At 36.1% G+C, this 26,993-nt stretch overlaps 2 protein-coding genes across 2 annotated transcripts in view; both read right to left on the minus strand.

Moving 5' to 3' along the window:
• LOC149083485 (glycogen debranching enzyme-like) overlaps positions 1-26,993 on the minus strand; it is a 116,768-nt gene that overhangs the window by 69,169 nt on the left and 20,606 nt on the right. Inside the window, exons 5-10 of the mRNA XM_089234006.1 lie at positions 18,102-18,320; positions 12,416-12,524; positions 7,418-7,544; positions 6,790-6,996; positions 5,816-6,143; positions 4,320-4,443 (exon numbers count right to left, since the gene is read on the minus strand). Coding sequence (XP_089090132.1) covers positions 4,320-4,443; positions 5,816-6,143; positions 6,790-6,996; positions 7,418-7,544; positions 12,416-12,524; positions 18,102-18,320 — 1,114 coding nt within the window. The remainder of the gene's footprint in view (positions 1-4,319; positions 4,444-5,815; positions 6,144-6,789; positions 6,997-7,417; positions 7,545-12,415; positions 12,525-18,101; positions 18,321-26,993) is intronic.
• LOC149083486 (uncharacterized) lies at positions 25,452-26,609 on the minus strand. The gene is made up of 2 exons (XM_089234007.1): positions 26,378-26,609; positions 25,452-25,754 (listed from the first exon to the last, which is right to left on the minus strand). The coding sequence occupies exons 1-2, from the start codon at positions 26,513-26,515 to the stop codon at positions 25,554-25,556; spliced, it is 339 nt and encodes a 112-aa protein (XP_089090133.1). The 5' UTR covers positions 26,516-26,609; the 3' UTR covers positions 25,452-25,553.

A 26,993-nucleotide genomic window follows, 5' to 3' on the forward strand; every position in this document is an offset into this window, starting at 1 on the left:
GTCGAGGCAATTTATGTGGCCCCTATTCCAAAAGATAAGCAACAGTTGCAAGCTTTCTTAGGCCTGATTAATTTCTATCATCATAGCTTTTTGAAAGATAAGGCCACGATAGCTGAGCCGTTGCATCGACTTTTGGACGAGAATACTCCATGGCGATGGGCTAAAGAGCATATGAGAGCCTTCGAAGAGGTTAATCTCTTCTGGCAGTGTATTAGTTCCGTTCGACGAATCTCTGCCCATTGTGCTGACTTGTGATGCATCCCCTTATGGGGTAGGTGCTGCATTAAGCCATAGACATTCCAATGGTAGAGAGGCACCTATCGCATTCTTTTCCAGAACCTTGACATCAGCTGAAAGAAATTATGCCCAAATCGATAAAGAAGTGTTGGCTATCGTGTCCGCTGTGATGAAATTCCATCATTTTCTATATGGTCATACATTTACAGTCGTCATGGATCATCAGCCCCTCTTGGGATTATTTAATAGGGCTAAAGCTACTCCAGACATAATTTCACCTCACATGTTACGATGGTCATTAATGCTTCATGCATATGATTTTGTTTTAATCCATCGTTCCAGCAAAAGCATATGCCACGCTGTTGCATTGAGTAGGTTGCCTAAACCCGTACCAGAGTGCAGGGCTCCTCCACCATTAGAAGTTTTGTTCATGGAGGATCTTTCGTCTCCACCACTAACAGCCGTACAAATGGCAAAATTAACCTTAAAAAATCCGGTTCTTCCTCATGTCCTAAACTTCGTACTTAGAGGATGGCCGGAGCAGAAGCAGGGTACTGAATTTCAAACATATTATATTAAACGTAACGAACTATCAGTGCACAAAAATTGCTTATTATGGGGTAATTGAGTTGTTATTTCTGGACCTGGACGTTCACAGCTTTTATGCGAGCTGCACGTGGCACACATAGGTATTGAACGCATGAAAGCACTGGCTCGAAGCTACATATGGTGGCCAGGAATGGACTCCGATATTCACAAGGATGTATCCACTTGCTGGGAGTGCCAGCAGACCAGGCATAATCCACCTCGAGCGCCAGTCCATCCTTGGGAAGTTACATGTCGACTTCGTGGGTCCCCTTCAAAGAAAGAAGTTCATTAGTATTGTGGACTCCTTCTCAAAGTGGCGTGAAGTTAAAATCCTGCCATCTACTACCGTGCTGTGTGTTATTGACGTGCTGCGTGAAGTGTTTGCCACTCATGGTATCCCGGATTCTATATTGTCGGATAACGGACCACCGTTTTCATCTTTCGAGTATCGAAAATTTCTCGAATCCAACTATCCGTGTTGCACTGGTTGCACCTCACAGAGCTGCGGGAATTGGGCAAGCTGAACGTTTCGTTCAAACTACCAAAGATGCATTAAAATGCATCGTATCCGGCTTATGGCAAAAGCGACTCTCCCAGTTCCTATTACATCAACATATTACGCTGTGCAGTTCTACAGGATTGAGTCCGGCAGAACTGTTAACGGGAAGGAGATTGCGCACCTGCTTAGACTGGTTGCATCCCGATTTCGTGAGAAATCAAAGAGAAAATCAAGAGCTCAAATTTGAGTCTGATAATCGAAAAGTGCGTCAATTTTCTGTGGAAGATCAGGTATATGGGAAAAATTACGCGTAAGGATGGTGTTGGGTCCCAGCTACTGTCGTCAAACCAACAGGTCCAGTTTTGTATCAAGCGATGAAACCATCTGGAGATATCATGAGACGTCATGTAGATCAGATGAGAAATCGTGTAGTGAAGTCATCGTGTGAAGATCGAATGGTTCCTGAACCTGCAAAAGAACCTAGAGTTCCAGACGAACAGCAGACTCCTGTGGTTCCTGTCTCTGAACCATTGCAAGTCAACGAGTCCTCCCAGGTTCCTATTCAGTCATCTCCAGTTCAACCATCCACTGTTTTCTCTCGAGCAAAGAGAATGGTGTCCAAGCCGAAGAGGTATGGCATCGACGACTTCACATAATGTCTCAGCAAGGGGGAAGGAATGTGGTGATCTGAACTGAACTTGTGACATTGACATTCAAGTGACATAGCTGTTACATTATTAGACACTAGCGCCAGTATATTGTATAAATTGTGAGCTCGCTCTTATCTGGTTACTACTTACTGCTCACCGTTTACTCACTAACATGTAATTGTTCCGATATTAATTAAAGTTATAGTTTCACGTTTCTTCTGCCTGTGCATTCTCGGCAAGATCACAACAATAAGTACAGTAAATTCCTCCCTTAATGGATGCTTCCCATTATCAGACACCTCCAGATATAACGGACACTATTTTAAAAAAATACACCAACAGGCCTCAGTGTATTTAGATATTATTAAGGGACAGTCTGCATTAGTGGACAACATTTTTGGCGCCATGGGTATCCATTATAGAGAGGTGCATACACATCATTGTGCTGTATACGTCACCGAAATCCATTATCAAGAGATGTATACATATCATTGTCCTGTATACAAATTATTTGCGTACAGGACAATGATATGTATACATCTCTCGATAATGCATTGTATTTGAAATACAATACCACAACAGGCAAAATGCCCAATGAGGTGGCTGAGAAAAAGATATCCATAGCAAATATGGATGTCTTATTTCAAAAATACAGCAACCCAATTAAAAACACAATTACAAAAATTATAAACAATACACACACGATAAAATATTATACAATGCCCATAAAGAATATTATGGTCTTATTCTAAGTATGGATACATATACATCACAGAAAGGGAACAAGGGCGTATGGCGTATATAGGATTTATTTTTTTCTGGGGGAGGGGGACACAGGCTAATTTGAGGATAGAGGGGAGCACAGAGAATATCTCCTAGCAAAAAATTGAGTTTTTAACCTATAAAAAGTGTTTCAAATTTGCAGAAATTGAAACAGCATTTAAAGAAATTTCATTCAATTTGTTTTAACTTTTTATAGATTTTTCAGTTTTAGACAGTCTCCCACCCGTGTGTCTCTTGAACTTGAAGGGGGGGGGGGGGAAGGACATCAGGATTTTACAAGATGCTTAGGTGGAACATGACAAAAAAAGTTGGGGAACCACTGCCTTAGGACAATAGCAATCCGGCACTTACCCATCAGGCTAAATGATACAATTTTTAATAGCAGATTTGTTTTTATTCCTTGGAATATAAAATTGCTCCCTACTATCCACTGCATATACAATAAAATCTTTCATTCAAGTGTGATTCTTGCTTTTTAAATTATCTTCATGGCAGCTTTCATTTTACACACCATTGATTTATTAGCGATTGGGATGTAACTTAATGTAATCTCTGAAGGCAAAGTTAAAAATGATCCTACAGATTTGAAATGATCATCAGGCTTTACTCAATTCATAATGGGCAAAAACTATCAGTTGATTACCATTGCTTAATATCATTACCATTAATAATTAAGTAATACCATTACTTATTATTACAATCGATCCTGATTATAATATGCTTCCACTTAAAATGCTTTCTCCACTAGTACAATTTATTTTGTGATCCCAACTGTAATTGATTCTCATTTAAATTTATTGTTTACTAAGTTTTCTCGCTTACATTTTTTCATGCCAGCTTTTTAAAAACATTACAAGCAGAATCTATCATATTTGGCAAACAGCAATGAAACAGAAACATGGATTTGACTGATTTAATACTAATTGTAAACTAAGGCAGTGGTTCTCAAACTTTTGCACCACCCCCCTTTTCATTCCCTTTCAATAATTTAAACACGTCTCCCTTATCTCAGACCTCAATTACAAATGGCTTTATGTACCCTAAAGGCCATTTACCCACGGGACTTTTAAAAACCTTCATTTAATTGCGGGCCCCCCTTTTTTAGCTCTTGTTCATTGTTCACATTCGAGGCTAAATAATCTCCTAGTCTGAATAGTTATATAGCCAAATCCCATTTTAATGAATACAGTTAGAGAAAAAATCTTGTTTTAACGAACGTTTTTCTAATTAGTTCTCAGATTAGTTCACATAGCAACAATGTGCAAAAACCTGGAATTCTTTTATAATAAAGTGATTTCTCCGATCTCTTGGAGTTTGTTATGATGGTATTAGACTGTACTCAGAGGTCCTTTATTCAAGCAATTATTTATCCATCATTCCTTTACTTTGCTATCCCCTTAAACCACCAATCTCTTGCCATAACAGTAATGTACACACAGATATTGTGAAATTACAAAAAGTGATTAGATTTAGCAATTCTATCAAGAAAAAAAAAAAAAGTTGTGTTTCTCCCCATAACCAAAGTAATGGATCACTGGCATAGAATAATAAAACTGTGGTACCTCGAACAAGAGAGCTGATCCCCAATCGGTTAACGAATATGTTATCAACACCCTCACTAGATGTAAAAAGTTCAGCAATGACATACAGGTCAGGTCTCGCTTCCCGAGCTCTGTCTATTAGATACTGTAAGCAAAAATAACATAAGCTGAACTGATGGTTTTCACTTCAAATTCGAAAAATAAAAGTTTAACAGTATGGATATTCACTATGAATACAACAAAATTAAAATTTTAATCAATTACAAACATTTCATTTTACCATAGCTGAAAACTTTGGAGAATGAATATTCGGGAGGTTTTCACACAGATCTTAATTCCATACAAAAATAAATGTAATAGGGATCTTTTAAAACATTTCAAGGATTTTTCATTAGTAAAAGAGAAATTTTAGGGATATTTTCCCAGTGCAAAAACAGTGACATCGTGCAAACCATCGCTAATCATGGCCAACCAGTAGGGGTTAAAGACCCTGGGTTAAATTACCTCTCAAAAATCAAATCTGCAAACCAAAAAATCTGTCAAGCCCAAAACAGGAAATATAGATAAAGCAGATATATGCGATCGTGCCAATTTTGGATTTCGAAAGGTCGGATCGACACTTGCTAATTGTCGAATTTTGTTTTCTCCGCAAATATATATATATATATATATATTTTTTTTTTTTTTTTTGTGATTTGACGAAATGAATTTACACAACATGTATGAAGCAGCAGTTTTTTTTTTTTTTTTCAGGTAAATTCTTTAAAAATAATTTTTTCCTAAATGTAGGGATTTTTTACAATCATGGGCGAAATTCGAGAGATAAAAGAATTTTTCGGGAGTCCGGCAGACTTGGCAGCTATGTTTTACTGACCATTATTTTCATCACTATTTCTAAATATATATATTTTTAAAATACTAACATATTTATTTCAATCAGCTACTTTTAACAAAAAACCATTTTTGACAGCATGTTGACCTCATTTTGTGACAGAAATGTTACATAAGTTTATGCTAAGCTGACAAATATATTTCCTATATAATGGTCTTTTTGATACTATACTTATTTCAACAAGTGAAATGCATTTGGAACATTATCAAATTTTATTCTAGTTTTCTGAATTGAGAATCGAAATTTGAGGCAACCCATACGTGAAAAGGAAAAAAAACATAATATATGTGTGTGCATAGTAACTTTGTTATTTATCTGTGACTGACATGCACACTATGGCAGTGCTAAACTGAAAATATAGCACTTAGGAAAAACGCTCATCAAATTTTACCATTAGAAAAATTTAATTTCACAAACATTAGGAAAATTTCCAATAATTTACTAGAATCTGTAATTTATTTAATCCAGGGTAATATTATTGGCTTAGAAACTTGTAAGTTTAAGATTGATTTGTGATACTTGTACATTGGAAATCCCTTGACACTCAAGGTATACATTTTTTTCTTGTCTAAGCGAGAGAACAGGGCACACTTTCACTGCCAATCAGCACATTGCGAAAATTTACCTCAGCAGCATGAATCGGAGTACTGTGGCAATTGTCTAGCCTAAGCCCATGGAAAGCTCTGGCCATCTGCTGTACATATTGAGTCATGTGGTCCCATAAATATGGGCAATCATCTGGGCTCTTGCCATACCGCAACTTAACACTGTCTCCCCAAGCAATGAGTTCACGCCGCAAATAAACATCTTGAGGTCCTGGTTCAGCAAAATTTTTGAGAGCATCACCACCCATTACCCATCCATTGTGTGCCATAATAAAATGACATTCGTCGGAATACATAAGCTTTTCATCTGAGTCAATGTCACCATCTGGTCCATGGTAATAAAAATACCTGAAATCACAAGAATGAAAGTTTCAAAGCTGTATAATCTCATTTTCAAAATATATAAGCAATTGACATAATATTTGCTTTGAGAATTAAAGATAGTGTACTAGGCATTTCATTATTTTATAGCTGAAATAAAACTCGACAACTTGAAAAGATATTTAGCATTAACTCTATACATACACAAAAACAGTTTGAATACCATTTCGGGACATAAAAATATGTGTTAAATTTTATTACCCACAATGGGTTTTTCCTCACTCATTGATACAGGTGGGATAGCAGTTACAGAATTAGTTGAATTTTATCCACAAAACAAATTTTTCAGCAAAGGGGAAAAAGCTTATTACAGAGTCAAATTGAAGTGATTAAAAAAGAAAAGTGGGAAGAGTGAGCAATATTGGAATATGTTTTCCACTCTGGAAGTTCTTTTGATGTTCGTTCAGTATAAATAAAGAAGTGTTATTTCCTTCCACGGATCTTGTGAAAAAGATTGATTTCACTGAGAAGTTTAAGCGATTTGATGTTTCTACCACAGTGTAACAAAAAATCACCACAGTTTGAATTTTAATGTATTTCACGAAAACTGCAATACAATATAAATACACTTAACAGCACTGTTCTTATAAAAAATTACGGAAAAAAAACTTACGGAGCCACGAGGGGATGGGATTTTGAAATGACAGTTTCACGTGGTCCCCATGGTGAAACTCTTTCATAACGTACACCTTTCAACATGTTTTCAATACCAGCACTGATGTTCATCTCAGATTCACACTTGCTTTGTCTGTTTAGTTCCTCCAACTTCTGCCTCAAAGATGAACAGCACCTATCAACATCACTGTCATCGTTTGTGTTACTAAGAATAAAAATAATTAAGTACTGATTATCATACTGTTTCTGAACATTATTTTACAAAAATCATAAGGTTTATATTGATTGTAGAAAACAAGGAATGGAAGAAGTTTTTGATCAGGTTTTTGCAGAAAACAAAGCTTAAAAAAATATTTTACAAAAAATATAATTTCTATTGCAATCTCTCAGAAAGAAAAGGCACAAGTAATATGTATTGGTACATATTACTTGCGCCCCCATTAAGATATTCAGGTGTTTCTGAATACACAATGACCAAATTATACATCGGAAAATAAATAAAAATAAAATGATACTCTATCTTGATTTATTTAAGATGTACATAGGTATATAGCAAGCTCATTCTCTTGGCAATGTTCTCTCCAACTCAATTTAACTGGTTTAAAATAATGTAGAGCAAATATTACCATTCAGATGCATACAGATGTAGGGCTAGATTCATGTCTACCCTGCTCCTGAGTCTTCTGTACAAGGGATCCTGAATGACTTTTAATTCCTTGCAGCTATCATTTGGTGGACTTGTTTTTTTGCCATCTGTTAAAAAATGAAAGTGTAGAAATTCAGAGCGCAAAAACAAAAGACAGTCAAGAAAAATTCACAATTTCCTATGAAAATGCTACAATCATATACCGTATGTGGTATTGTCATTAATTTTTACCCATGTTTGTAACACTGCCTTTAAAACAATTCTTTGCATATGTAATGAGAAAAGATTTGTATTGCCAGAAGGTCTACAACAAAAATGTTGAATCACAAATTCAAAGCCCAATACACAGTTTCTATGGGAAAGGGAAGAGAAATACGATCAAAGTAATTTTTGAAGAGTATTTCATCTGATCAAGATATTCAGCCATTCCTTTCAGGATTGTAAAGAAACTCTAATTTTGAACTTTTTCCCCTTAAAGGTCTTATTATCAATGCAGACCTGCCAACCTTGAAAATGCAAAAGTCGTGTAATTTTCTCACAAAAATCCTGCAACCATACCGTAATTTCCCGTGCATAATCCGCAGAGTAGAAGTCAGATAAAGAAGAATTAAATGTAAAATTAGCAAAATATGTGTATATTTTTATAAGCTAACAGACTGTGCACAGATGCAATATTTTTTCTGAAAATCACAAACACTTCCCTCAAATTTTTCAAGATTTCATTAAAGGGGAAAATGAAATTTATTCGTGTAGATTACAGGATATTTTTTGTTCTCAAAGTAGCGAAATGTCAATGTGCAACTAGTAAATATGCACTTTTGCATGTTTGAAATATTCCTGGGTATAAAATATTTATTCCAGAACTCTATTACATTGAATATGGTCAGACGTGGCAATTTTTGGAATCCAGAAACACAGATTCGCCCTGGGGGGAAGGGGGTCCTTTCCCGTGGATCCGATAAAAAAATTGTGGTTTTTTTTAATCAATAGAAAAAAGTGCCTCCTTCCTCCCTAAGAAGGTCCTGCGTAGCCCCTGAGAAGAATATAATCATCTTGGGTGCTATTAGTGATGGATAATCTTGAACATACGAAGTCATTGATGTCACATCCTGGAAGCTCAAGGAAAATTTAAAAAAATTTTGATCGAAATGAAATCGAAAAGAAATTTTTTTCCAAATCCGATTTTCTGCTAAAATCCGGAGAGCCGGAGGAAGGGCAAAATATCCGTAGAGTTGGTAGGTCTGCCAATGTTTTACTGATTGGTTTTCATATAAGCAAAGCAGATGATGCATTGAGAATTCAGATCTTTTTCCAAAAGAAATAACCAATACTACACATGCTTTCTATTAAAAGAAATGCACCCCCTTACCCCCTTTTGTGCCTCTAACACACTTTCCTACTCTACAGAAATAACGTTGTAGATATTTGGGGGATCTACCTACAGATATATGGACACATTTCAAGTAATTTAAATCCTATTTTGATAAATTGTCATAAGTGTTCATTTCAAAATGGTCATAACAGGCACAATGCTTATTTCATGTCACCAATCTCCATAAATTTTGACTTTTGCGGCGACAATATGCAGCAAAAAGTATTTCAGCAACAAATTTCAACATTATAAAAAAACTACCTGAATTCAATTAATTGGAATGATGTAAGTTTCCAAAATTTGGAGTTTGAGTTGAAGTGAAAACTTAAATAATTAAGGTCGTGTGCTGAATAAATGAAATATTTCAAAATTAAAATGTATAGGAATGAATTGCAAGTTAACACTATATTGACTAACTTTTGATTATATTAAGACTAGCTCGCGTATTGCTGCGATCTCAGAAGAAAGGAAATTCAAGGAAACTCATTATAATAGCATTCAATTTACATTGCGTCATTTTCATTGAAACTTATTCATTTTCATATGGAAAACATTTCAAAGCATCGTTTTAATTCTATTTATTTATTAGAGTGCTTGTGGATACACAATATTTTTTGTTTTTCTCTCTGGTGTGTACACGAATAAATCAGAAGGTTTTCTGATCTGAAGCACGGATTCTCCAAATCTAGCCCACACACTTGCAGCGATTGTCCTTGTGCTTTGTTGATGGTCATTTGTAACGTATCGGGATCCAATCCCTCTACGTTAATGGTGATCTTGTCGTTATGTGGGAAATTCCTTCTTATTTTAGACCCCAGGGACCTCTCAGTTACCGGAAACCACCCGAGGACCCGCTGGCAAACCGGTAAGGGTAATGTTCGCTTAGTTCGGCAGTCGGCGGGTGGGGTCTTTCGGCTGTCGAACGAGAACGGGCCAGAGGTCGGGCTACTGATGTCCCACATAAATTAATTTCCCTCATGACGACGATGCCGCTATTTTCGTGGAGGGGTTTGATCCAGGATATGTATAGTTGGGCGAGGCTTAAGGGTTTGCCCGATTAAATTTATTTTCATTGAAGAACCTCCCGGGGGAGTTGTTGCAAGTCTCGTTGTGCGGATACGGAAAATATAGTGTTGTACTCACTTATTTTCGGCGGGGGGCTGCAGACCTCCGTCGGAACAATTCAATTCTTATTGTTATGTTAGTAATGTTTACATAATTGGGAGAGTCTGATCATCAGCTCTCCGGATTATGTCATGTTGCCAGATTCCAATGTAATAATTAAATTGTAATGTTTATAATAGTGACGCATGAATATGCAAATTCGATATTTTTGTTGAGGCGAAAAGGCCATGCGAGGACATGTGGTCCCAAACTTCTTGTAAAATGGGAGTATAAATTCCTCCCTCTTTGTCTCTCACATTGCGTTCATCTAATCTTGTTCTATTCAACTGAAGCCCTCTAGTAGGACGGTTCACCGTCTTGCTACTGTATCCATTGGCCTTAGGCTGAATTGTTAAAATGCAATAATCTACATTATTTGAATCTGTTTTCCGGCAGGTCCGGAATCAAAAATATAAAATCTTCACAGTCAAAGTTCTTCATTGCTGATCGAGGTGGTCCGGCCCTCAACCGAGAGGCCCCCCGGAGCTGATCAAGGTGGTTCGGCCCTCAACCGAGAGGCCCCCCGGAGCTGAGCAAGGTGGTCCGGCCCTCAACCGAGAGGCCCCCAGGAACTGATCAAGGTGTTCCGGTTCTCAACCGAGAAAACTCCTCTGATATTTACGGGAAAGGCTAACAACATCGGATGACCGATCACTGTACAAGTTGACTGTTGATGATCATCAATTGGTGAGCCAGTATCTTTACTGTTAACGTCAAATAGAGGGCTCCACGTTATACTAATCCATTGTTAAAATTGACTAACCCTATAATTAATTTGAATAAATAATAATATTTCATGCGAAAGTTTGTTTGCAATCATTTTCCACTTGTCGTTTGCCACTTTATTACTGGATATTTCGAACCGGGCAAGCAACTCCCATAAGGGACGTTGCACATTGCAAAAGCGAGTCGCACCGGAAACTGTAAACGTTTGAATTCAAATGGCATATCTGTACGGATCACTGGAATACGTGGCAACAATACATCTTCCCCCTTAAATTTCCCATTCAAATTGTAGCTTCTATTACATTGTTCAACATTTTTTTCACTGAAAGTCTTGTACCGTTACAAAGTCATGGTGGATTGATGTTTCGGAGAAGAATGATGGGCACGCCAATTTTCAATGTTAAAATGTGTGGTGGCGTACCTGGCAAATCAAGTAAATCCAAGAATTCTGTTGGGTAATTGACAACTTCGCCTTGATTCATCACAGTATCGATGGACTTATACGTTGTCACTTAGCCTGGTATTCTGCTTTGAATGCTGAAATTGATGGCATTGACATTGTTGTTGGTAGCTGCTAATATAGCACTTGCACTGAGCCACTGATGATTTTTGTAATTCCGCGTGATGTTTGGGAAAACCTTTTGAATCAAGTCGTCCTTGGTTGATGCCATCTTACAAAAGTTTGTTGGCAATGTGATACATTGTGTAGATCTGTCGATTGCTATCTTCCCATTCCCAATGTCCAGCAATTGTTTTGCGAAACGTTTGGCGGATGCATCATTTATTAGTTGAACACGAATATAGGTTTTCAGTCAATTTCCTTACATGTTGCCATAGATCTGATGATTTGAGACATGCATTAAGTTCATCAGCGAGTGTTGAACGTGGTATAACTGGCAGAGTTTGTCGAAAATCACCACACAATAAAATGAGTGCTCCACCGAAGGGATGTCCATTTCCCCTCAAATCTTGCAGTGTACGATCAAGCGCTTCCAATGCTTTTTTGTGAGCCATTGTGCATTTGTCCCATATGATAAGTTCACATGTTTGGAGAATTTTGACCATTCCGGAATTTTTGGTGATATTGCATGTTGGCGTCTCAGTGGTTTGCAAATTCAATGGCAATTTCAGTGCTGAATGCGCTGTTCAACCACCATCCAAAAGTGTTGCCACAATTCCAGATGATGGAATAAAATTGTACTGGCAATTGCATGATCGTATGGTTGCCAAAATGATTGAAATAAGAAAAGTTTTGCCCGTACCTTCAGTCAAATTTTTTTTTACCTTATAGCTAGTTGGAATGGAAACACCAGTTGTAGTGGATTTGCCACACCTGATTTTTGTTATTTTAAATATATATATTTTTATATAGATTTTTGTTATTTTAAATATATATATTTTTATATAGATTTTTGTTATTTTAAATATATATAAATAAATCAATATGTTTAACATAATAAAAAAATGATTTTTAATACTAATCGCCATTAATTAATATAAATCGTAGTTGTCTAGCACCCACTACACAACTATGCCAGAAACCTTCGACCGGCACGCCACCAATCGTAGGATAGATGTACTATGCCAGAAACCTTCGCGGGAGTATACTTAACAACTTCCCAAAGTTTCATGGCGATAGGATGAATGGTGTAGTAATGCATAAAGACCAAACAGACATACATTCGTTTTTATATATATAGATTAACAAACACAGACCTTTGATGCTCTTCCGGAATTCAGCTACAAGTCCCTCCACATCCATCATAAAAAGTTCATATATCTTTACTTTGCACAAGAAAACTCCATACATAGTATTGCGCATCATCTGTAAATTAAAAGCAACGTCAAATTTACCGCAAAGAAATAATATATCTACTAATATATAGCCATTAAAGTCTAATATGTTCAACCTTCCTCTATTGTCTGTCTCATGCAAAGCTTTCTGCACATTAGCTGCGGATGCATAAGTCAGGGCTTGACAAATTCAAAAGCATAGGTGCCAGCCAAATGTCTTAAGAGCCAAGAATTTTTTTTTCAAGAAAAACTGTCAAAAATGATATTTATCAGATTTTTTCAGGATTTGGTGGAAACCCCCCCCCACTTTTGTGTTAAACACACGAATAAAATTTACAAGTATTTCACGTTGTCCTCAGACCTCAATTTAATAACACCATGAAAAATTTTAGGAGCCAACGTCATTCTTCCAGTCACCATGGTGACCAGATACTTAGGATTTGTTAAGCAATGGTATAAGCTCAGTGATTTTATCTCTTTGATCTGCACCAATCAGAACATACTGCCTGAACGCTTTTCTGATAAGGGCGAGACAACTGGTTCCAATCTACTTGGACTGACTTTACATACACTTCTATTGTTTTTAGCAACCATAGGATGATGTTAGTATTCTTTTATTCAACTCAATTCATTAGTCTAGACCAGTGGTCGGCAAACTCATTAGTCAAAAGAGCCAAATATCAACAGTACAACAATTGAAATTTGTTTTGAGAACCAAAATTGTTTTTTTTTTGGCCTTTGCTAAAAACGTCTTCGATCTGATTGAGGTACGTTCACTGAGGTTGACTCCTTCCAACTCTCCCATCCACACTAGTCTTGTATACGTGTTTCGTCCATCTCCTTTCGTTCATCCTCTCTGTATGTGTCCAAACCATCTCAAAATACGTTTTTCAATCCTCGACACTACATCTTCTTTCACTCCACAATGATCACTGAAAAATTAACTTAATAAACTTTACTTAAAGTTTATTAAGTTATTATTTTACTTGTTGTCTTACGGATATCTGGCTCCCTTCTCTGGGAAATGTGCGGAAGACGGGTTCACTGTAAGCTCGTCCGACGAGATGTTAGCCTTTGACCTTTGAAGACCGGGCACACCCTGCTTCCCATCTCGGAGAGATATCGAAGTGTTCCCGAAGAGCAGGTGTATCCGGAAAGTTTTATTAAAAACAACATAACATGGCCACCTCACAGCAAAAAATAAAATAAATTACATAAAAATTTATCGTCAAGCTGAAAAGTCATATAACAGATAAATCAATGCCAATGGGCAATCAAAATCATAAACGGGATTATAAGATGGTGGTGTATAGCCGTTCCATCCCATAAGAATCTAGTAATCGTCAATTGATTGGCGATAATCTTGGAATATAAAATTTCGAATCACAGTGAATTAGTCGCAGATCGCCGTCTTCTAAGCCGCAAGTCGTTACCGGAATTGTCACCGGGTGAACTAAAATAAGCACAATTCATTATAGCCGAATAAATCACACTTAATTCGTCCTTGCAATCAATGACTTGATTTATCTCCTCCTCACAGGTGAACTTGCTTAGATTTTCCATTTATTGGTTTACTTGTGTTGATGCCGGCGTGGTCGGAGATCATATTTCCTCTTAAGATCAATCACTGGCGCTCTTGCGGGTTTGAACTCGTCATCTCTCCCACCACTCAGACGCGCACTACCAGTCTCCTTAATACGTATGCGGTGTAAGTTGTTATCGAGGAACAATATGATCCACCACACCTGAGCAAGGCTCATAGGGCTCTTCAAAACTCTCTGTTCGAAACACAGTCTACAGTTCTCGGGGATAGCACCAAAATGAATGTTTTTTTTATATATGGACAAGATGTCAGGTAATGCCATATAGATCCACGAGATGTTAGTCTGAGGAAGTCGTCGATGAAAGCCCAAGGCCGGCCGTCTTGTGGGGTAGAGGCCCCAGGAGCATCGTCTTCGGATGGTCACCCCTGGTGGATTGCTTCAGTAGCGATGACAGATGTTGGATGCAGATGGAGAGAGGTGGCCACGGGAGAGTAGTCATGAGATTTGGTGGCCCAGGAACATAGTCTCCAGAGGTGTGGCCCATAGTGGATGGCTCCTAGCAGTGTTGACCGATGTTGGATGCGAATGGGGAGAGGTGGCCACGGGAGAGTTGTCATGAGAGGTGGTGGTCCAGGAGTTTCGTCCTCAGATGTGTGGCCCCTGGTGGATCGCTTCTAGCAGTGTTAACTGATGTTGGATGGCGAGATGACCTCTGAAGAGCCGTCATGAGAGGTGGTGGCCCAGGAGCATCGTCTTCCATGATCTGGCAGGTAGAGGTTGACGTTCCTTAGTATGGAAAACATTGCATGTCTTCCCCCTCCCCCATGCTCTGAGAGGAGACATCTTTTGCGTCTATCTACCCCGAGTACCTTAGGAAAAAAGCCTCGTTTTTTCAACCTTTTTCCAACTTCCCAGTTTCAACTCAAAATCCAGTTATGATTGGTTGCGGAAGTGTCAGTGACAGCAGAGTCAGGCTCTCACTCCTTTTTTTCGGCAAAAACCCGTGAAAAAGATGACTCAATTGGGAGGGGAGGGAGCAAGAACAAAATGGCCAAAATGCGTGTCTAAACATGATTTTGCAAAAATCTGGAATTTTTGTGTGCATCCACGTGGTGTTTTGTGGAAGAGCCACACTCAAGGGGGCCAAAGAGCCTCGGTTTGCCGACCTCTGGGATAGACGAACAAAATTAAGATACCAACAGTAAGACAAAACAGTTCACACAATTTTTTTCTTAAATTTATTTAATTTCTTAAAAAGGTTAAATTAGTTTGAAATTCGTTCCAATTTTTAAAAGGAGTGGTGTTGTATACTTTATTAAGATGCAGAAGTTTCATGATGTTATTGATTTGAATCAGTTTTTAGCAATTTGATTTCAAAAAAAATATTTGACATTTATACCATGGCTTAACAAACTAGGTTCCAAGCATGGTTTCTCAAAATTTTCAAGGATTTAATGGACTTCCACCCCTCCTGGACTAGACGATGTATTGTCATGAAATATTAAGTTATTCACTCCACTTTAGCAATCACAGACAAAAAAATTATAGGTGTGGCAATTATAATTTTGTAGTTGTGATGCAACCTGGATCCTGATTTTTAATGGATATTTAATTAGGTTTATTATAATTATGTTTAAAAAAAATCAACAGCTTTGATACAGTTGAAATCCACATAGTAATTAGAGTTCATAATTTATCAGAAGTGGTTTTGAAATGAAGTTTAAGCAATTCTATTGGAACACAAAAAATGGATTCAGGAGTAAAGGGGTGCAGCAAAAAAATTTGTGTACACACAGCATAAGGTCCACCACTTCAATTTTACTACTGCGTGTAAAAAAAAAACAACCAAAAAACAAACTTTTTCTAACAAAAAAAGAGAAACTGCTGCAGACACACAGAACCTGAAAACAATTCCTTAACATGAATTGCAAAAGATTATGAAACTCAATTTCCATGCAAACTTAAGATGGCAAGATGCAATGTTTATGAAAATTGGCAGTGAAGAAGGGCACCTTGTTAACACTCACAGTAGTGCCAAACTCACTTCTGAATGTACCTGATTTAGCTTCCAGCGAAAGGTCACAACAAAATAGAAAAACATGGCCTAATAGCCTTGCAAGTCTTTGTTTGAGTGAAAACCTATGCCCACACATTAACAAAAAGCGTATCAAATATCAGCTAGAGATGGTAACAGCCAAACAGTGAGTCTTTGCATCCTACAATGCCATGGCATCTGCCATGGGTTCTACAAGATGTAATTTAGGAAATAAAACCATGCTGAATAAAAAAACACAGACCCCTAACTATTAATGTCTTACACACTTTGGATATATGTGGAATTTATATATATCAGAGTACTACACATTATTTGAATACTTTTCTAAGTGGAAGTATGCCTCTAAGATCAGCAGTTCGCCTGTAAAATGCCCTGCTACCTAATACACCCTTTATAGAGAGTGCCAACGCGTTTTTGTGAAATGGTGCAGAATTGATTCCAAATAGATACAGTAGATTCTGAACTATCTGGCCTGATGTGGCGGAAAAGTGGACAGTATAACAGAAAAGCCAGAGTTATATAAATGCTCACTTCCTACCTCCATCCATACCATAAAAAACACCCTTTTTGTGCCAAAAACCTGCTTCTATTTATAATTTCTAACTTCTAAGTACAAGAGAGTACTTAATAAATGCTTGTTATGTACTGAACTGTACGTTCAAAAAATTTGTTACAGATACAGCGGTCCAAGAACAAGAATATTGGGCACATTTTAGGTTTTAAAATGAATTCTTTTCTGTCTATCTTGATTGCTAGAAACATAAAATCATATACACAGTACAGTATGAACACATACGATACATTATCGCACATTAGCGTGAAACAAATTTAATTTTCTTACAAAAAATTTCTTAAATTTATTTCACTCTTTATTGATTGATAAATGATGACGTAAATGTCAAAAGGTACGACAAAGATGAAAAAAGTCAAAACTCAGTTTTTAGTTGTGTTTTTTCAGGGCTTTTCCTTTTTATCTCTCTTCGGCAACACAATGTCCCTCCACTTATGCTCAAAAACCATTCCGGTTTTGAGGTGTGGCTAGCACTGTGAGAGACTTTTTAATGATTGATTTTGCATAGCCACACCCTACAACCTGTTTTTTGTGCAGCTTGTGATCACAGAGAATTATTATATATTAATTTTTAACTGGGCCGGATAGTCGAGTTTACTGTATAAAAAAAAAAGCTTTAAATGGCCTGGTAATGAATTATTCACAAAGAATGATGAACTATGACATGCTTTAAGAGCCTTTTTAAACACATAGCCCCTCTCCCTTAAACACTTCTATCATTATCACTATATAATCATCAAACACTATGATAATGTAAATCTGCCCTTCTGTGCAGGGTAAATAATTTTTAAAAATACAAGGAAACACAGCAATTTGAATACAGCAGAACTTTGGTTTAAGAACATGATTTGTTCCGAGACTCCAATCCAAAACACTTGTATAGAGAATCAAACTTAGTAATGTTAACTCAAATGATTCACTTCGCAAGCCCATCTTCCTCAAGCCAACCATGATTCCTTTAGAAGATATGGTGCAGGCTGATTTATTTTAAATCATTTTATTTCATCTTGGTTAAAAGCAAAAGTTTACAGAACAATCTTTGGCTAATTACGTGGACCCCATCTATGTAAATCATGCAATTGCCATTCAAAATTCGGAAAAGCTCTAAACCTGAGTGGTGCCACATTTTCAAAATGATGGATTTTTTCTATGCTGCATATACATAGTAGAAAATGACTACCTTCAGTTTTTTAAAGAAAGAAAATTAAACATTAAATGAAAAGAAATGAAACTTTAATCTTCAACTAAATAAAATAATTTGTACAGAATTTCAGTTCAACTGAATAAGAAAAACAGTGATGTACCAATGTGGTAAGTTTGAAAATGCGATCCAAAATCTATGCTGAGAAATCTGAACAGACAGGATAATCAATCAGACATTTGAATGCCAATTGTATGTGATATTTACAGCATATATCATTTTGAAAAGCATCTTACGTTTAAGTGATGTTCCTCATTAACCACAGGAGGAATTCCACTGCTCTCCCACTTGCCCGCGGCTATTTCCAAACTGAAGTAGTACAAGACTCTGTCCAACAAATAGCCGGGTCTCAGATGCGGCGAATTTTGCAAGTTGAATGCACATTCTGGATGATCAAGCAACCACTCGCTCTCGTTTGCTGTGTGATTCAGGACGACATCCACTATACTTAACAACTGCAAAAGAAATCAGATACATATCAATTGTACAGTCCACATAACAGCTACTGTGAACATGAGCCACACTTTGAATTTCAATCTAACGGAAAGTCACTAAATTATCACTTGCCAAATACTAATGTGATCTAGATTTATCAACAGAAAAATCAAATATTTCATCAGTGTGATAAGCGCAAATTCAAAGAAGTTAATAGAAAAACACCACAAAAGCAATTGTGCATTGAAGTCAGGAGGCCACACCGTCATGTGGCAATACTGGCTCATTACACTTACTAGTGAAACTGCCATAACTACTCCTTTTGGTCTGTATGAAAGTACAAGAATGAAATTTGGGCTATGCAATGTCGCCGCAAAATTTTAACAATTCATTGATGAAGTTATTCACGGTTTGCCTATGCATTTCTGGATGATATTCTGATTGCTTCAGAACCAGATGAACATCTCAAACACCTGCGTGAACTTTTCGATAGGCTAAATCATTATGGTTTAGTTTAAGTCTTAAACCATCAAAATGCATCTTTGGTGTTTATAACATTGATTTTTCTTTGTTTCAGAGCAGGGAATTAAACCACTTTCAGATCGTGTTAAAGTAATACAAGATTTTCCTCGTCCAGAAATTAACGCAATTATGCAGATTTTCAGGTCCATTTAATTCCTATAGGAGATTCATGCTTAACGCAGCGGAAATATTACCTCCATTAGTTAAATTTCTTCAAGGTTGGCAAAATAAAAAGAAATACAAACCAACCAAAACATGCAATCAAGCTGACAAACTACAGTGAAACCCTGAGGCTGAAATGGCTTCTTACGATGCAAAACAAGCATTGCTCAAGCCATTTTGTTACAGCATGCAAAGCTAGGCGCATAATTTTGTATCACAGTTAACGCTGTTGGTAGCACATTAATGTAATATACTGACCACCTATGGGCACCGATAGCATTTCTTTCTCAAAAACTATCAGACACCAAAAAGAAATGGTCAACCAATGATAGAGGTTGATAATATAATATTGATAATATTTCATCATGTATATATATTGTTTGTAATTGCATTTTAAATTGGGTTGCTGTATTTTTGAAATATATGACATCCATATTTATTATAGGCATTTTTTTCTCAGCCACCTTGTTGGGCATTTTGTCTGTTGTGGCGTTGTATTTGTATTGTATAAAGACTTATCTGCAATCTATACTACCATAAGAAAAATTTGTTACATGTTAGAAGGCAGAAATTTTTCTATTTTTACAGATCAGAAGCCATAAATTTTTGCTTCCAAACAAAACCGAAAAAAATGCTCCAAGACAATTTCACCAACTTGATTTTACATCTGTTTTTAACTCATATAAGATATAAAAAAAGAACCGACAATGTCGTAGCAGATGCATTAAGTCGCATTGAGGTAGATTCAATTTATACAAATACAACGCCACAACAGGCAAAATGCCCAACGAGGTGGCTGAGAAAAAGATGCCCATAGCAAATATGGATGTCATATTTCAAAAATACCGCAACCCAATTAAAAACACACTGACAAAAATTATAAACAATATATGCCCATAAAGAACATTATGGTTGTCTTATTCTAAGTATGGACAGCTTCTCGATTTACCCAACATGTTTATCGTATTTCTTTTTAAACGTGTCAATTGTGTTACAATTTAAAAACTCCGGGGATAAGCCATTCCATTTATTGACAACCCTATTAGAGATGTTAATTCCCTGCGACACCATAACCTAACCTTGCATTGTCCCTTACCAATCGATACTGGTGTCCCCTTGTAAAAGCAGTCGATTGGCGGTGTACTAAAAGTTCATGGTCCATCCTATCCATTCCATTGAAAATTTTGAACACTTTGATCATATCTCCTCGACACCTGCATTCATCCAATGCAAACATATTCAAAAAATGAAGTCTCTCTTCATAACTCAAGCCCCTTGTGCTAATAAGGACACGCGTAGCTCTTCTCTGCACCCCTTCAACCAAGTCTATGTCCCTCTGCAGGTATGGTCACTAAAACCTTACAGCATACTCCAGCTCAGGACGAACTAAGCCTTGAAAAAGCGGAAGAATGACTTTAGGAGAACGCGAAGAGACCTTTTTGAAAATGAGACGAAGCATTCTATTCGATTTTCTGAACAATGTTCAGAAAACCTACGGCGCTCGTCAATGAGAATTCCCAAATCGGTAACCCTAGTTGCATCCGGGATAGTGACACCATTCAACTCGAACCGTGGGTTGTTCGAACCAAAATGAGTGACCATGCACTTATCAATGCTAAACGTCATGCTCCATTCATTTGTCCATGCTGCTATCCTATTTAGGTTGGTCTGGGGCGACTATCTATCGCTTTGATTCACAATTACCCCAATTAGTTTCACGTCATCTGCAAATTTTCTGGTAATCCCATTGATACCCTGATCGAATTTATCGATAAAAAGTGAAAAAAAGTATGGGGCCAAGGACACTTCCTTGAGGAACTCCATTTGCGACGCCTGTCCGACCAGAGAATTCCCAGTTCACCTTAACTTGTTGCGACCTATCCCTTAACCACGATTCTATCCAATCGAGCAAGTTGCCCCCAATTCCAATCTCTTGTAAATGCTTCAAGAGTTTAACCATGTTGGACACGATCGAATGCCTTCTAGAAATCAAGGAAAACAACATCTACATTTTTATCCTTACCCAAAGTCTTCGTCACGTGATCATAGAAGCAAAGGAGGTTAGTTACACACATGACTTCCCCTTCCTGAACCCATGCTGATTATCCGACAATACATTATTCTCGTCTATCCACTTCACAAACTGCCTTTTGATAATTTCCAAAATTTTCGAGAGGGAGCACGTCAAACTCACTGGATGATAATTTGACACCACTTCTCTACTAACCTTCTTAAATATCGGAACAACGTTAGCAAGTTTCCAATCCCTTGGGATGATAACCTCAGCAACACTGCTCCTGTATATCTGTGCGACTGGCCCCAACACTTCATTAGCACATTCCCTGAGGACCCTGGGGTAGATATCATCTGGTGCTTTGCTTGCACATACATTTTTTTAGAGGATTTAAGACCTCCACGTCCTCTACTTGAATATCGTTGAGGATTTTATTACCCCATGCAACACCAGTACATTGAATATCATTATACCTATTGAAAACCGACGCGAAAAAGTCATTGAAAGCACTACACATGCCTACATTGCTCTCTACGCTAGACCCTCCTATAGAGAGAGGGCCAACTGTCCCCTTACATCCATTATTGATGTATCGAAAAAATGATTTTGGGTCAGAGCCAATGTAATCTGCCAACCTAGATTCAACTTTCTTTTTATTATCCCTTATCTCTTTCTTCAACACTCTTCTCTTATCAGTAAACAATGATAGGTCACCTCGTCCACTTTTATACTCTCTGAATGCTCTTTTCTTTTCAAGATAAAGGTTACGCACGCTATCCGTGAACCATAGAGGGTTCAATGTACAAACACGCTTTTTTCGAACAAAGGGTATGATGTCATGCAAAACAGAGGACAGCTTCGTATTAAATTCTTTCCATTGACTTACCACCCGTACCGATTCCAACCGGTCTTTGAAAACTTCCACTAACCTTCCTCTCAAAACATCAAAGTTAGTTCTTTTAATCAGCACCAGATTTAGATTTCAGGGAATTTGCTAAAATTCAATCAACTGATCCTGAAATACAAACTTACTTGAAAGAGAATTTTTTTTTTTTTGTAAATTAGAACTGATACCATTTCCTTTAGCAGATACAAATATCTATTGAGACATGTCAACTGCTATACCTAGACCATTTGTACCTGAATCTCAATGCAAAACATGGTATTTTTTGGCGATTTCATCACCTTTTCCCATCTAGAGGCTTCAGCCACAAGTAAACTGATATGTCCAATATATATGGCCCAATATGCAGAAATTTATTAAGCTATTAGAGCAACAGTGTCAATACCTACTAGAGCAGAAGGCCTGACCCCGAGATTCGTGACGTCATCGAATTCCGTCCTAGAATCGTCTTCCCTGTAAGATTGTTTTCCAGCAGCACCACGCACTGTGTAACGCCGTTATATATTTTTTTTACCCACCCCGCTGCAATATATTATATTTTTTTCCTTATAAAAAAAAATAGGTTGAATTAGCTAAGAATTGAGCACTCGAATGGACGAGTTTATACTTATAACTCAACATTATTTTCAAGTATCAATTAAAGCCAGAGTTTTTACGAAAACTTAACATTTGAAAAAATTACCATTTGACATAAAAATTTCCCCAAGAGAATTAATTTTTCAGAATTTCATTTGTTGATTTTAACCAAAAAAATATCCATTGAATACCAAAATTCAACTATATATAAAATATCCTTTATTTTTCATTTAGACATATGCAATATTCACTATATATTTTGTCGTTTAAAAAAATATATATACAAACTTTTCATGTAATGTGTATTTTATTGAAAGGAAGAAAAAAAGAACAAATGAACAAATAAATATGCTTTGCTTTACTCTTTCCAGAAAATTTTAATGTAAACTGTGGATTAGATATAGATTGCATGATTCTCATTCGTACACAAATGCATAACATTAAAGTAGTAAAAATCTATTTCAAAAATTTTTTTTTTTCAATATATGCCACCATTTCTTCTTTGCATATAAAATTGTTTTATTTATAACTTCTCTTAAAAATTAATTTTTATTCGAAGATTCTTTAGAAATAAGCCAGAAAAAAAAAACCAAGAATACGTAGATAAATTTTGAGACTAAATTTTCTTGCTTCATGTTATGAAGCAAAGTGTGATCTATGTTCAAGATTATAAATATCAGGTTCATATATTATTTAGGCTGGGGAGCGAAAATTATATCCAATGTTTTCCACTACACACATGGAATTACACAATAAATAAAACTTGCTAGAATCGAAAAACAATCTTTAATTGAACATTTGCATTAAACATGAATTCAACATCATTTTTTAGTTTCTCAGTTATAATGTAATTATATAGAACATAACTAACAACTACAGGAGTTGGACACGACAAACCCCTTTAACCAAATTTTGTATGATTATGAAACTTCCATTGTTTAAAAACATTTCTTTTCAGTAGTTAGATACTCTTTCCACTCTGAGCATTTAAGTTTTTTCATGAAAGCATGTGAGCAATATATATATATATTCAGAACTTCATGCCAATTTTCTGTGAACAACTAAAATCATAACCACCATCATTTATGTATAACTTTTTTTAAAAAAAAAAAGGGGAGGTGTGAAATATACCAGTAATGAGACACTTATTTCAAAGATTTAAAAATAAAAAACGAATTTAAGGTGAATTTGAAATTTTGAGCTGATAATGATGGATAAATGTTTGACTGATATTGAAAAGTAATTGAGTAAATATTATTTCAAGTTTGGGAGCTAACTAATGAAATGTTAAGTGGCCTGGCCCATTACTTATATATTTACCAAACTTGATCGAAACACTCAAGTTTCCTCTTTGCACATTTTTCATTCCTAATTTCCCCTTTTTTCTTTGTCACCAAATCATTTTTATTCATACACAGATTTTTGAGTAAAATATTAGATGAAATCCATACAATTTTTTTAGCAATATCAGCTTTCCTATGACCATTACAACATTCATATACATTTCCTAAAATTTCAAACTCGTCCAAGGTGGTAAAAGCTTTGTTTACAAGAACTTCTCTATGCTTACTCTGATTATGATTATTATATTATATATGATATGATTACTATATATGATATGATTACTATATATGATATGATTACTATATATGATATGATTATGATTATCTGATTACTGTGATTACTTTAATAAATTCAGCAGTATCAGTAAAATGAGGGATATTTCTGTCTGGACCCAATATACTGTATTTAAAGCCTCGCAAACAAACTAATTGAAGACTGAGTACAAGTTTGATGTTTTGTCTCTCTAAATTAGAAGGTCAGAGATTTCCATGTTAGCCCTCTTGCAAATGAGACAACATTTGCAGAGTCTGTCATACAGTTGTTTCAATGATGCTGTACAAAAATTGTCAACTGAAACATCAAAGTTCAGGTAAAAATAGCACTTGCAATCATTTCTTTGATTCAACCAGTTATTTCTGATATTTTTTAACAAATACACACTATCTATAACAAAAAATAGTGGTCTAGATGGACACTGAGGCTGGGGATACATATATAAATTCTTATGTGGCTTTGTGAACAAGCTCATTGCTTTTCTATTGATAGCATTATTATCAGTGACAACACCAATAACTGTGAAACCAATATTTTCTAAACCTAAAATAACTTAGGATAACATTATGTAACAATACATGATTTATATTGAACACAGGTGAAATATGCACTTCTTTAAAAAAGGACATTAAGCTGGAAATTATAAACACAAAAGCACTCTTTGCAGCTTCTTCTGTATTGAAGGCCATGCCACCAGAACCTCCCTTGTAATCAAAATAAGGTTTTATGTAAATTTCGTCAACAAGGAGAATAACTTTTTTATCTTCATCAGAAATATATTTTGCTCTGGCTTTTATGTATATCAAGAAATTTTGACTCACCTCCTCGGTTGGTGAAACTGGTAGTCGCTGACTAATTCTCCTCAAAGTTGATGGATGAGGCAGTATCATTTTATTGCTAGATCTTATAAATTTGTACGCTTGTAGCGAAATTTAATGTAACAGAGTAGCAAATACTGTGATGTCATTAGAGTATTTAAAGTTGTTTTTTGCACAACGACTAATCTTAATTTGTTCCTCTATAAAATTTATCAGTAATTCATTTTCACCAGTCTTCAAACAAGACAGAGCATCATTGAAGAAATCTATTTTAGAGGAATTTTCCTCACACATAGGATTCATACTTTTAAGTGTGTCTAATATATCAATTAAGTCATTGAAATTTGTGAACTTATATGGGAGGGTAAATTTTGAAATTGTTTTCAATGCAGTACTCTTTAGATAAACGGAAACATTAAGATTACTTACAACCACTGAATGCGAAATCTGAGGGTATGGTTGTATATCCAAATGATAAACACAAAATTTGTCACTGATTTGACACTTCATCAAAATTGTCAAGACCAAATGTTTCAACACATCACTGTAGATCTTCCGTACTGCTGATTTGTCTCTGTTGAGAAAATGTTGCTGCATCAGTCACACTTTCCTCAAGGGCCGTTTTTAAGCGTTCATTCTTTCAGTGTTTTTTGTAGTTTGGAGATAACCTTCGTTCAATAGGAAGTGCCATAGAAGTTGAGGGATATCCTTCGAAGATGCATGGCACAGCGTTCTCTCTTCTCTTAATTTTCAACGGAGCTTTTAAAGTATTACTACTGTTTCTGTCAAAAGCCGAAGATTCTGTTACCAAATCCGTGGCCAGAAAATGCAGTTCACATACCTAGACATAAAATAAGCATAATCAGACTGATGGCTATTGGTAATAACATGAAATTAATTTAGTCTCTGACCATTACTTGTTCTCCATAAGAGATGGGACAAATAATCTGCTGGTAAATTATACATAATATACTACTATTATAACTAGTTAAATACTAGTTCATAAATTATATGGGGCATTACTAGTTAGGAGTAAATAATGATTTACATTTCCTTGATTGGATATGAAATTGTAATTAATTAAAAACAAAAATCATTTTGTAATATTAATGTACTATGTATCTGTCAAGTTTTGTCAGTATCATGGCAATATCTCCCAATTACCAGTTTTTCAATATCTCTCTATTGAAATAAAAAAAAATTCCATACTTAAAATTCAATATTTAAAATTACCAATAATTTCATTTTTTAATTAAAAACACCAATTTCATTTACAATTGTGATGAATTTTAAGGAAATTAATATTCGGCCACGAAATATTTGATATCTGGCCAAAACATTAGCTGAATATTTGTCCCATCTCTATTATTAATTTCGGAGTTGATTTTTTTGCATTCTGTTGTTTTTTTTTTTAAATTTTTCTTAAAGAATAAAACAATATAATGTTAGGAAATGAGCACTTACACCTCTGCGATCATTCGGTACGAAGTCCTTTCTTTGGATGGCATTCAACCACTTCTTCAGATCTTCACATTTCGGAAAATAAAATACAGATACTTTTGGTCCTGGCAGATAATTTTCTCTGCAATACGGGTCAGACATATTTCTGTAAAAAAATATCTAATCGACGACCACGTGCCTTCGTTACAACCTGATGTTTTAATGGCGATGGGAGAAGCAGAGCGTGGATCGTGGGAGAATGCAGAGGAGAAGAAATTCTCTTTCTAGTTTAAGCCGGAGTGTGGTGACGTCACAGCATCGAAAATATCGCGAGAGAAGGCTTCCTGCTCTAGAAGGTATTGACAGTGTACACAATGCCAAAGGTCCAAAATTCAACACATGGTGCAAAATTCACACAAGAGCACAACTAGGAACTCTAGATAGACGTTTTTCACATCTGCATATCGACATCATAGGACCCCTTTCTATGTCACAAGGAATACAATATTGTCTCACCATCATAGACAGATACAGCCGATGGCCTGAAGTTGTCCCGATTCCTAACATCAATGTCAAAACAGTGTGCAAAGCACTATTTACGGGCTGGATTAACAGATTTGGTTGTCCTTCTATCACTACA

The sequence above is a fragment of the Pholcus phalangioides genome, unplaced genomic scaffold (assembly GCF_987345545.1).
Source record: "Pholcus phalangioides strain wild (caught in Gottingen) unplaced genomic scaffold, Ppha-v1.0 ptg000008l_1, whole genome shotgun sequence".
Classification (NCBI taxonomy): domain Eukaryota; kingdom Metazoa; phylum Arthropoda; class Arachnida; order Araneae; family Pholcidae; genus Pholcus; species Pholcus phalangioides.

Bases quoted from the DNA above. Each gene is read 5' to 3' on its own strand.
- LOC149083486 (XM_089234007.1), bottom strand. From the start codon at position 26,515: ATGTCTGACCCGTATTGCAGAGAAAATTATCTGCCAGGACCAAAAGTA. The intron at 25,755-26,377 runs GTAAGTGCTCAT...TTTTATGTCTAG, and splicing joins TACCGAATGATCGCAGAGGT to GTATGTGAACTGCATTTTCT.